Below are 13,231 nucleotides of genomic sequence, written 5' to 3'. Positions count from 1 at the left end.
TGAATGTATGAAATTCAAGAGGGGAGGTGGCGAAGGGTACAAACGTGGGAATCACACGCACTGCACAGGATGGTGATGTAAATAAACCGAGAGGTGGTAATGTAGAAAGGTGCATGCCGACTGAGAAAGAGCAAAGGTGTTACTCTATGAAAGGAAAGAGGATGTGACTTTTGCTTTAGAAGGTTAAATGTACAGAGGAAAGAGAACACGTTGGGAAGAACAGAATGAGAGAGACCAGCAGAGGAAGACTAAGGAAGGCTGGAAATAAACCTGTAGAAGTGATGTCCTCGAAGGCAGGAAAGGAGAGAATTTTAGTTCCTAGAACACCAAAAGCCTGAGAGACTATGACCGGTGAGCCCAGAGAGGGACGTGAGAAAATGAAGCGGGCAGAGCAGAGGCCCGGTGGGGAAAGAAAGAGAAAGCAGCCGGCCCAGCTAGCGTGGGGATCGGTGGCCAAAGCCGCCACGGCCACGGCACCACCTTCACGTTTATATGGGATTAGAACACACGGGTTACCTTTTACCTTTACCAAATATCTACTGATTTACTTTCTAGAGACAGCTCGAATGTCGACTTTGGCTTATGACGATCTGCTAATAATCCATTCTCAGAAACAGCTCTGCTTCAAGTCACCTTCTGGTACTAAAAACACACGAGTCCGATCCACTTACAATTTTCCTTCCAGAACAGCGCTGAGGTCAAGTATGTGCATGTGCAAAACAGCTATGTGGAAACGTCCATGTTTCAAAAAATTTTCATTTTGGTTCAAAACTACAAAGAAGGGCAAACACTTCAAAGTAACGTCGTAAGACTGAGTCTCACCAGAAAAATGTGCGCTGCTTCCTTTGCCTGGTGCTAAGCTGTGGATGCTCGATCCGTGACTGGGGCTCATGCTCGGGCTACTGAAAGGTCGAGGGCTGACAGGGTAACTGTCCTGAGATTTTGGACTCCGGCCTCCCAGACATCGTACTTCACTATCTGTACCATTCACCATTTCTATAAACTGACGCACTCTAGAAAGATAAGAGACAAATTTACTTAGGTCATTTTCAAATTTTTTTTTTTTATGTTTCTTCATTTTTGAAAGACAGAGAGAGACAGAGCACAAGCAGGGGAGGGGCAGAGGGAGAGGGAGACACAGAATCCGCAGCAGGCTCCAGGCTCCGAGCTGTCAGCACAGAGCCCGACACGGGGCTCGAACTCACAGACCACGAGATCATGACCTGAGCCGAAGCCGGACGCTCAACTGACTGAGCCACCCAGGCGCCCCTACTTAGGTCATTTTCAAAGAGCAGTTTGTTTAGTAGCAACAACAGACCTCTGAAAGGAAATACCTTATGGACTTGTATCTATCAGTAGGTGTGGTCTTTAGATAGTGTGCTAAAAACACTACATGTAGTTTCATACACTGTACTGCTTAGAATAATTTAAAAATTTCCGGAAAAACCAGAGTATAAAGCAAAACACACTCTCTCTCCTTTAATTAAGATTTACTAAGAGGGACGCCTGGGTGGTTCAGTCGGTTAAGCGTCCGGCTTCGGCTCAGGTCATGATCTCACGTCTCGTGAGTCCAAGCCCCGCGTCGGGCTCTGTGCTGACAGCTCGGAGCCTGGAGCCTGCTTCCAATTCTGTGTCTCCCTCTTTCTCTGCCCCTCTCCTGCTTGCACTCTCTCAAAAATAAACAAACATTAAAAAAAAATTAAAAAAAAAAAAAAAAAAGATTCACTAAGAAAATGAAGGAGTCCATAGCTTAAAATCAGAAGACCTCATTTTTGAAGCTAAAAATAGTTTAATCAAATAATATTCGCATTTGGCGGCAAGTCAGATGGCGTGCAAGAACACGATACGCTTTCGTGTACACATCACGTAGACGAAGCGCCTTGCTCCACGCTCTTCCTCACTGCAACTCCCATCTGCAACCTCTTAACCAAAATGTGCCACAGTTAAAATTTTACTCTTAAGCAAAACAATTCTGACATTGGCTTACAAAGGAAGGGTTTCTGGTGGGGCGCCTGGGTGGCTCAGCCGGTTAAATGTCCGACTCTTGATTTTGGCTCAGGTCATGATCTCAGGGTCATGGGATCGAAGCCTGCAAAGGTCGGGCTCTGTGCTGGGCACGGAGTCTGCTTGGAATTCTCTCTCTCCCTCTGCCCCCCGCCCCCGCCACCGGCTCACTCTCTCTCTCAAAAAAAAGAAAAACAAACACAAAGGGCGTCTGGTACTTAGAGAGTTGAAATATTAGGCTTAATAACACCTGAATTTTAAAATAACAAAGATCCATAACACCAATAAAAAAGAAACGCCAAATCATGATGGCTATTAAAACAAAAGCTGCAGAAACCAAGTGTCGGCAGGATGTGGGGACACCAGGACTCTTGGCATACCACTGGCTGAGACTGTAAAATGGTGCAGGGCTACAGAGCTCTAAGGATTAATCTCAAAAAGTGAAACAGATTTATCACAGGTTCAACAATCCCACTTCTGGGTATATACCCCGAAGAGCTGGAAGCAGGGACCCCGCACAGATATTCGTACACCACCCCTGTTCACAGCAGCGTTATTCACAAGAACCAAAGTGGAAGCGACCCAAATGTCTATCAATTGTTCAGCTTCAAAAGGAGGGAAACTGACACATGCTATATAACATGGATGGGTTTTGAGGACAATAGGCTGGGAGAAATGAGCCAGTTACAGGAACAGACACTTTTACGCTTTCTTTTATCTGAGGCGCCCAGAGCAGCCAAATTTAAATTCACAGAAACAGAAAGTAAAATGGTGGTTGCTGGGAGGCAGGGAAGGGAGAAATGGGGACTTCCAAGTTTCCATCTGGGATAATGAAGAAAGTTCTAGAGGTGGATGACGGGTGACGATCAGAACAACGTGACTCCACTTAATACTACGCAACTGCACGGGGTGCCTGGGTGGCTCCGACGGTTAAGCGTCGGTCGGGCTTTTGATTCTGGCTCAGGTCATGATCTCACGGTTCGTGAACACGAGCCCTGCGTCGGGCTCTGCACTGACAGGGCGGAGCCTGCTTGGGACTCTCTCTCCCCCACTCCTTCTGCCCCCCACCCCCACCGGTGCACGTGCATGCTCTCTCAAAATAAACTTAAAGCAAAAATACTACAGAAGTGCACGTGCAAAAATGGCAAACGTTACGTATATTTTACCACAGCTTTCGAAATGACACAGACTTACAATAAGGTACTCTGCAGGAAGAAAAACAGATATCCACCTTCTAACTACAATTTTAACATTTTTAAACATATAGCTAGCACCACAGAAGAGCAGAAACATAGCAAGAGATGCCATCTGCTTATAATCCTACCACAAAAGTGTTTTTTACAAACGGTTATGGAGACGTGCTGTATCACAGAATTATATGTAAATACCTGACACGAGGTGAAACAAAAACTATTAAAACATGAAAACAATTCTGATTATACATAACACACACACACAATAACGTTTTGTTGAACAAACTCACTTTAACGTGAAAAGGAGATTAGGATTTCTTTCAAGTAAACTTGGGTATAACTGTTGTGTTGTTTCAATGGCTTCTCCCATTCTTCCTGCTAACACCAATTTCTGAATTCCTATTTAGAAAAAGAAGGTAAAAGATTAATTTTTTAAGAGTAGAAACATAAACTTAGTGGACCGTCAAAAAAGGAATTAGTCAAAAAAAGTATTTAAATTACGGTGATTAACTTCCATTTCTTTTTTTGTTTTAAATCATAGTTTCTATCAGGCAATCAAGGAACAATTTCAGACACATTAAAAAATTAGAAAAACAAGTACTTTCATAAACTATTTCTAAAAATCACGAATTAATATACAAGTAATACAAAAAAACATCTGTGAAGCATTACTGAAGTTTTAAACACGAAGATTAAAAGCAGGGACGTGTTTACGGCATACAGTGTGATGCTGGCTTCACGGAATCCTCAAGCCCCAACTCTTCAACTTACACACTAAATACGTCAGCTTCTATCTAATATGCCAATCATATCTCAGTAGAGTGTTGTGTTTTTTTTTTTTAAAGACCACAGCAAACATTAAAGACGTAATATTCAAAATGCCTTATCAAACGTGATAACCTTTTGAACCCAGTACTGAGAGAAGGTAGCCTTGGAGTAAAGTCTGAATTCAACATTCACTGAGTGTTCCCCGCTGTCAGGTAAGCTGTTCAATTACATGATGGGCACACAAAAAAAGTGATCGTCTCCGGTTTGCCAGAGCTTAAACACAGCGAGAAAGACAGACAAGCCTACAGTTGGTGACAACACAATGGAGTAAGTGTTCTTATAGCAGCGCGACCTATAAAAACATCGCTTTCACCCATCACGTTGTTTCGATGCCTAGGGTCTCATCAAGCCACCCCCTCCCCGGTGGACTTAGCTGCGCCACTGTCACTTAGGAGGCTAACTGTGGGAGCGACACACTGACGTGCCCCTGGTAGCCTGGGCCGACAGCTCTGGCCACAGCACCGGCACCCGGGCAGTACAACGGAAGACCAATACTACCTTAAGGTTAGCGAGCGATTTGAATGCAAAGGTTTACATTGCTTTGTACGTATTATCTCTGCTAGTCTCTAATCATGGGATTACTTTACCAACTACAAAAAAAAAAAAAAAAATTTTTTTTTGTTTAATGTTTACTTCCTAAAAGCTAATGCAAACATTTTTAAAGAAAAAATGGTAAACATTCCTTATAAAACTTTCTCCAAAATTCTTTCTACGTCCGGAACGCTAACCCAGTCTTACGTGAGTGTTTTTTAAGGTGGTCTTCAAAAATGTCAGTGAAAATAAATTTCAGAGGCATCCATTTTAAGTTAATATATTTGAAAAGATCTTAGTTTAAAAAATATAATTTCTAAAAATTGATATAACCAAACCTATAATCTGAAAACAAGTGTTATCCATGCACCACAGGGTCCTTACTTTGTCTATTCTTAATGGAAGCTAATTCTTCTAGAACGGTCTGGTCTGTAGATCTGGCAAAGGCCTCTGCTGTGGCACAGTACCCATGGTGGACTAAATAAGATGAAACCATTCTTAAAATAAAAAGAAGAAACACACATCTTTTAGTCAAGAGAATACAGGCTTCATACTACAAGTTATATAAAACAAGATCTACTCTGATGTTACAAAACCAACCTATTCCCTTGAAACCAGGCTTTAAGAACCTCCACTTTAAAGTTAAAAAAAAAAAAAAAGTCATTTTGTTCTATTCATGTCATATTTCCAACAAGGCAGCTGCAAATCCCATGTGAAGAGTGCTCTCCCTAGGAGTAACTACCACTAGAGAGGCAAGGACATTATACAGCTCTTGATTCTTGGCTCCCCGTTATCCCCGGGGCCTTTCCTACGATTCCCATCCTTATATTCAATCCCACTAACCGTAATTTCGGTTTCATCTTTACTGCATGGCTTATCCCAGTGAAGTGTTAGCATTTTATAAAATACAGTAATTTTTAAATAACAGATTAACTCTTTTGTGTTGTGTGGAGCTCGACTCCTTTCTCTGCTCCTCAGTTACAAGAGATGGGGTCACAGGAGGTGAACACAAGAAACGCTAAGGTGAACCTGAGAATCTTCCAGAACAAAGTCTCTGAGGGCGATTCTACTAATCAATGAGAAACTGCCCTTCTAATCTAAATCTATTAGTATGACTGTACACACAAAAAACTGACTCAGCTGTGATTTACATGGAAGTGCCATACTTCCAAAGAACAAGTGTACTTTTTAAAAGGCCATCAAGCGGTCAAAACACATTTACATCTAATCACAAAAGGTTACAAAAACTTGACTCAACAATATTAACCCAAATAACCAATATATCCAAGTATTCAACTCCTAAGCCTGCCTCCATCTGGCACTACTGAGGCCCTATCAAAATGGGGAAGGAAGCTGTGGTTCCGGAAGGAGGGACTGGGGGGCAGAGGGGCAAATCTCCAAGAAACCAGATTTTTCATTTTAATTCATCTAATTGGTCAAATTAATTTCAAAGGGTAGGGAAGAACTGTTTTAAATGGACCCCCTAGGAGGTCATGGTGAGTGTCACTTGTGTAAAGGACTTGGTGGCGGTGAGGGTCCTCACTGGACTCTGACCACAGAATTAAGATAAACAAGGTTTCCTCTCCTCTACTACTCCCCTGCAAGGATGCTCAGCGGCACCCATTTTTAAAGCATGAAAGGGAGGTGACCCCGGGACAGCAACCCATCTGAGCTCTAACTCATGGTGACCACGAGGTGTTCAGCCAGACTTCACTGCTGGGTCAAGTGTGCCGGCAAAGACTACCGGTGGAGAGCTTCTGTGATACCAGATGGTAACAGCTCCAAGGAAGAAGCATGTTTTCCAAATTACCATCATGTCTTCCAATCACTATCTTCTCCAAAAAACACACACACAAAATTTCATTGTATCTTTAAGTTTACAACTGTTCAAAGCAATTACACAGACATTTAAGACACACTGTCGGATAGATGGTATCTCCAAGCCTTTGCTATTTTCTTGGGTGAGATGACAGCAGTGAAAATGACTATTTAAATTCACTGGTACTTAGTTTTTAAGTCTGTACCATTTCAAGCTTTCAGAGCTACCGTTTAGTGCTACTGACACCCAGGTGTCATCTCTAGCCTTTTCACAAAGGTACAGTCTACAGAGTTGACTGTCACAGGACTTGCATTTTCCTGCTGACTTCCATAATGAAATCCTCTTTTTTCATAAAGGAGTTAAGATACAGGTTGTTCAGTTTAGAGTACTTTTACTGACACCCATTGTTTGCTGCTACCCATTCTGTATCATCCTAAATCCTAAGTATCAATCCTGCATTTAGGAATCCTCACTCCATAGTCTCAACTCTTTGATCTTCATTCTTTTTGCTTCCTCTTAAATGTCTAATGAGAACATATAAAAGTAAATTGCATTAAAAATAATTAGATTCTTAAAAATTCCTGCCATAGAATGCTTTTGGTCAGATTTTCCTATTTAGAACAGAGGCAATTATAGCCTCCCTGAATCTCCACGAAAAATAGTAAATATTTAGCACAACAGGAATCCTAGTAAGCAAAAGTAGCTGGTATTAGTCTGACAGAGTAACCCACACACTGGAAAAATTGAGTCAAAACTTGAAATACAAAATGTACATCCCAAGTGTGTATTCCAGTACATTAACTATACCATTATTTTAACTGGATTATTTTTTTTAGCCCCATAAATATGTGAACCGGACACAGCCAAGTTCATGTCCAAAAACCACGAATTATACAACCTAAATTATCTTCCTGAATTTGTCTTTTGCGTTGGCACTATTAACAACAGAATCAAGTAGCCTATGGAAATCATTAAATCCTATTACTGAGGATAGCAAATGAACGAACCCAAGCTATCTAGTGTCACTTTATTTTGTCCTCCAAATCAGTAAGACCAGATACGAAATTATTTTTAATCGCTTAAGCAGAGTGAATTACTTTTTATAGAGATTAAAATATCATCACTACATTAAAATTATTAGGATATATAAAAAATATTTTTAATTAAGAAAAGTAAATTACTTTTTATAGAGATTTAAATGTAATCAATGATACACTAAAATTATTAGGATAGAAATGAGATTAAAATGCTTCAATAAATATTCTTTCATACTAGAAGAATGTTTCATAAATATATATATATATATATATATATTTTTGAATAACGTCCATTCAAACTTCCTCACTTACTTTTGTATCATGGTCTGCCATTCGCCTTCCCGATCTCCAATAGGAAACCGGTCTATCTGTGCCTGGATTTTGGTTCTCCACTCTCGCATATAGTCTTCTATATCAAACACGAAAGGATGCTGCCCGAAATTGGCATCCACGACTTCTCCTGGTGTTTGGAGCCCCACGGTGGGATATAAATTTGGCTGTAAGACAACACATTTCACTAGCATCTATCTAACTGTTTTAAAGACTCAGTCATTCTTTCAAATGCTACCTTTCAGAATTTTACTTCTTGAATAGTTTAAAATCTCAATCAAAACCAGCAGAGAAAGAAAATCAGCTAAAGACAAATAAAAGTAAGCAAATAATCGAAGTGAGACCATATGCTCGACAAAAAGTAGCACTTCCTATAATCTAATCATCAAGAGAAAGTCTAAAGCCACCTAAAGCACCTGTTTTATTCAGAGACCGTGTGGCATTATACTTCTAATAAGCAAAAACGTAAGTCTTGCTTTTAAGAACATGTCACATACTAGTTACACATTAATTCAAGTGTAAACACGTTAATTCGGATTTATGCTTTCATATAGGATACGTCTGATGCATTTTCTAGAGACTCCATGAGAAGACTAGTTACTGTACAACTCTATCGGGGCAGGCGCCACTTGAAGTTTACCGATTTCATTTCTCTGTGCATTGGGCATGCCATTATAAAGGGACGGTGGTGAGAACTTAATTATAAGCAAAACACACAGTGCCATTAAGAGTGGGGTTCTCTGTATAAAAATAAAAGACTCAAATGCACACGTTTCGGGAGCGGAAAGGGATTTCGATGATCAAATTCACAGAGAAATGCATTCAGATCTATTCCAAGATTCTGAAGCTAAACAATCAAGTTTAATAGCTTCAAGTATGCAAAAAATACAGGAATCCTTCTGGGTCTATCACTAGTTGTCATACCTAAAGGGCGGATGAATTACTGAATGTCTACTAAATAGCAGGGTTTAAGCACAATAATAATCCTGTGAAATAATTATTATTTGCATTACAAAGATAAAGAAAGTGAGGTTTGGGGTAAATTAACTTGCTCATGGTATGCATCACGACACAGGAGGGACTGGAGCACAGATTAATCTGACAACAAATCCACGCTTAGTTTTACTTTAAACTCCAAGGCTTACTTCATCTTTATTCTCTGTATTTATGCCTTATTTCTTTGCTTTAATGGTTATCACAAATATTTTCACTACAAAATTGGATAAAGATTAAGAGCGGATAATTTGGATGTGAATTTAAGATGCTTAGATATATTTCACAGCAAAAAGCTGAGAGGATGTATTTAACAACAACTCATCGATGATCAAGCAACCAAAATCAGAAACAAAGGGAATACTGTGTCAAAATACCGAGGAACAGAATTGCACTGGATTCGGGAAATAAATGGTGATGCGATGTATGCAAATGCCCGGATTCCAGATCAACCAAACTAGCAAGTGTTTACAATTTTAAGCCGGAGATAAGGGAGACACTTGTTCCAGCCCTCTCATTTCACCCCCCGGGAAACTGAGACCCAGGGAGTGGCAGCACACATCTCTGAATGAGACACATAAAAAAAGGGACGCAAGCCTCTCCACTTTTGGCACACGATTCTTTCCACTGAACTCCAGAACCAAACTTTGACATACCTTAAAACAAAAGTATATAAAGCCAAAGACTGTTCATACAGGCAACAACAGAGTGAAAGGCAATCCCATTTGTCAAGCAGAATGTGATTCTGACATTCAGCACTGCCCAGAGACGCTTTAAAAGGGGTGTGCTAATCTAAATTTTCCTGGCGAACTCGGGAAAATAATCATATCAACACTAGAAAAGAAAATCAACATCCAGAAATACTCTGATAAAATTGTGCCATAACACAGATTAAGACTTCCCTATGACAAAACATGCCATAAACGTCAAGACAATAGACTTTATGGGGAAAAAAATCTGCTACACATGTAAGAATCAACATTCCCAATGTAAACAATATTCTCAAGATACGGGACAAAGATTAAAAGGCCAACTCAATTGTTTTTAAAGTGGTGACAGCTATACGCGGAATTTGCAGAAGAAATGTCAAATAACAATGAAAATATGAAGAGACACTTAACCTCACTGGCCTTCCTAGGATACAAATTAAAACAAGAAGAATTTTTTGCACATTAGATTAAGATTTTAAAAGCTAAGAATACCCAATGCTGATGACGGTTGAGACAGTAAACCCTCTCATCCACTGTGCACAGCAATGTAAAAGGATATCATCTTTTAAGAAAGAAATTTGGCAAAATCTATTAAAACTGACAGAGCAATTTCACTTTTAAGAATTAAATCCTACAGAGAAACAAACATAACGCCCTGAAGCATTATTTTAATGGAAAAACGTTAAAAAGAATGTCCATTCACAAGTGGTATTACATACCACATTCATCGAAACTCAGACTCCAATAATTGTAAGACATACCATCATTTTATGTCTAAGAAAAAACACTTCCAATTAAATGTGGCAGGCCACAGATTCTAAGATGCACCCCCAGTTTATAAAAGTCAAAACAGAAGGGTGCCTGGGTGGCTCAGTCGGTTAAGCATCTGGCTTCGGCTCAGGTCATGATCTCACAGGTTCGTGAGCTCGAGCCCCACACTGGGCTCTGCGTTGACGTGCGGGGCCTACTTGGGATTCTCTCTCTCTTCCTCTCTCTCTGCCCCTCCCCCACTCATTCTCCCTCTCAAAAAGAAACAAACTTAAAAAAATAAGTGTCAAAATATGAAAAAATGTGCATCTCAGAAATCGTGGTAGCGCATCATACAATAAGATATCAAAAGCAAGCAAAAAACAAGAGTAAAAAATTTGTATGCTGACACAGAAAGATGTTATATTCCTAAATGCAGAAAAGCAAGCTAGAGACTAGTACATAAACTATGACCTCACCTCTGCTGTAAACATTTAAATAATGGACATACTGGCTAACCTAAATTCAGAAACAGACCTGGAAGGATATATATTCAATGCAGCCATCATGTCTAAACAGGCTGGAATTTCGAGAAACTTCTCTTTTGTACCCTTTCTGTATTTACAAACATTTATTATTCAAATACTTAACACTGTGTATTACTTCTGTAATCAGGACGTGATAAAAAACTAGAAGTGGTAAAGTCAGTTGGATTCAATGAAAAGTAACAGTATTTTTTATACCGCTTACTCAACTTCAAACCTGAAGAACTGAGGAGAAAGGAATGGCTTAAGTGGCTAAACTATACATTATAAAAAAAAAAAAATCTAATAGATAACTTGCTGGACTACAGGTTTCTAAAAACAGAATGTAGCAACACAACAGTTTTCAGTATGGTCACTGAGCTGTGCAACCATCACCACTACTTAATTTTATGACATTTTTATCACTAGCAGTCACCTCCTGCTCCCCATCCTGTAACCCCTGACCGCCACTCATCTACTTCCTGACCGTATGCAGCTGCCTATTCTGGACGTTTCACACAAACAGGATTCATACAATACGTGGTCTTTTGTGACCGTCTTCGCTCATTTAGCAAAATGCTTTCAAGGTTCTTCCATGATACGGCATGAATCTAGGTTGTGGATTTATGTAAAACAATGTTTTCTAGGAAACTTAACACATTAAAAAAAAAAGATCACCCCTTCTCATGTAGAATCAGACAAAAATGAAAATAAGTCTCTATGAAGAGAAACATAGATCTCATAATTTCTATTAATGTATTAAAGATAAAGATACTAAAAATAATATTCAAAAACTAAATACACACACAAAATCAAATTCAGTAGCATAATCTTGTTCTAAAGATGTTTTCTAATGAAAAGAAATGAAATGAAAAGAAACAAAAAGAATAATGTTATCTATAAAAAGTAGATTTCAAATCAGCCTAAAGAGCTGGAAAATAGCATCATTTTAAATGAGGACAGCTTCTATAACAAAAAAGAAAGAATTTATGTAATCCCAAAGTGAAATTAGTTTATAGATGGATATTTTTCCAACTGGTGAGGTGAGCTGGGGAAGAAAGATTATTCTGGAAAAGATGTAATGTAGGGTTTTCAGAGCCATGTAAACACCCTAGGTTCCATGATAAATGGAACACAGTCTAGATAAACTTTTTTTTTCTGTAAATACACTCTCTACCAGGATTTAATGCTACAGCTGGCCAGTGAGAGATCACAGGGAGAGAACACAGAAATACTTCTTTGGTGGGGCCCTTAAGGGAAAGATTCACTTTTCCTTTCCTTTTCAAGGAGCGGAATGCTGTGCTGCATGTGGAAGTCCCAGCAGATCTCAGAATCCTAAGAATAAAAGGCTCTCAGAACCACTATATTGAAACAAAACAAAACAAAACAAAACAAAACTTGTAACACTACCCTAACTACCACTTTACCCACTGTTGGTAAAAAGTTACCACCAGCTAATTATAGACAAGGCAAGAAACATAACCAGTGATTCTAAAATGGGACAAAAATAACCAGAAGGCAACACAAAAATAGTCAACATGTCTACAACCGGCGAGTCTTTTCCAAATTGTCACCACTCATGAAAGTGAGGAACAAGAGCTCATAAAACATCTGCTTGTTCCGACAAGTTGGTTCTACTTACTTTGGGTCACAAAGAGGAAAAAACGCCCCCAAACACCCAACCAGCCGAACCCTTTGGCCAACTGCAAATGAAACTCAAGTGTTGCCTGAAGCCTCTGCGATGGTTCTGAGCCACACTGACCTGCGTGCCAGCATCCACACCTGCACCCCACCCCTGGCCCCTCCACAGATGCTCTTCTCTGCAGCCTCCCCTCCACGAGTCATGTGATCCCCAGCTTGTCCACTCACGGTGTACCTCTCCCTTTATGTTAACTTGTTTGGCTGTTCCTGAATCATTCTCACCAGCAAATAAACATCCTAGTAAATCAAAAAATCTTTCACTGCTCCCACCTCTGCCACCAGCCACGACAACCCACTTGTTTCCTCCCTAGTGCAGTCAAATTCTCCACCAGGTTGTCCGTACTCTGTGATTCCCCTCCTCCTATTCTCTCTTAAACCCTTTCCAATGAGGATTTCCCCGTCACTCAGTCGACTGAAACTTTGTCAAAGTCACCAGCGACCTCCACTCTGCTTAAATCCGCCGGTCAATTCTCAGCCCTTAGCTTACGGGATCTATCGCATGGGCATCTGACACAGCTGCTGACTCCTTCCTTCTAGAGAGGTTTTCTTCACGTGGCTTTGTGGACACACTCGCTTCTAAGTCTTCCTCCTACCTCACCCGTTGCTCCGTCTCAATCTCCCTTTGCCGCTCCCATCTCTTCTCCCAAACATGCATGCCCCTTCTTCTCTGCCTACACACACTCCCTTGTTGACGTCACAGTCTCGTGACTTTACATTTACATACTGAAATGCCAAAGACTCCCAAGTTTTCGTCCCCAGCTCAGATCATGCTCTTGAACGCTGTATATACCTGGCAAGTCCATTTCACTTTTCC

The 13,231-nt window shown here is 40.1% G+C and overlaps 1 protein-coding gene across 1 annotated transcript in view; it reads right to left on the bottom strand.

Annotated features, from left to right (window-relative positions):
* The window catches only part of RANBP9 (RAN binding protein 9), a 90,838-nt gene that overhangs the window by 16,932 nt on the left and 60,675 nt on the right, over positions 1 to 13,231 (bottom strand). The window contains 4 exon segments of the mRNA XM_019420012.2: positions 823 to 1,013; positions 3,488 to 3,596; positions 4,941 to 5,053; positions 7,725 to 7,909. Coding sequence (XP_019275557.2) covers positions 823 to 1,013; positions 3,488 to 3,596; positions 4,941 to 5,053; positions 7,725 to 7,909 — 598 coding nt within the window.

This window comes from Panthera pardus, unplaced genomic scaffold, assembly GCF_024362965.1.
Source record: "Panthera pardus isolate Hobbes unplaced genomic scaffold, ASM2436296v1 HiC_scaffold_17, whole genome shotgun sequence".
Classification (NCBI taxonomy): domain Eukaryota; kingdom Metazoa; phylum Chordata; class Mammalia; order Carnivora; family Felidae; genus Panthera; species Panthera pardus.
This window is presented reverse-complemented; position numbering and strand designations above follow the sequence as displayed.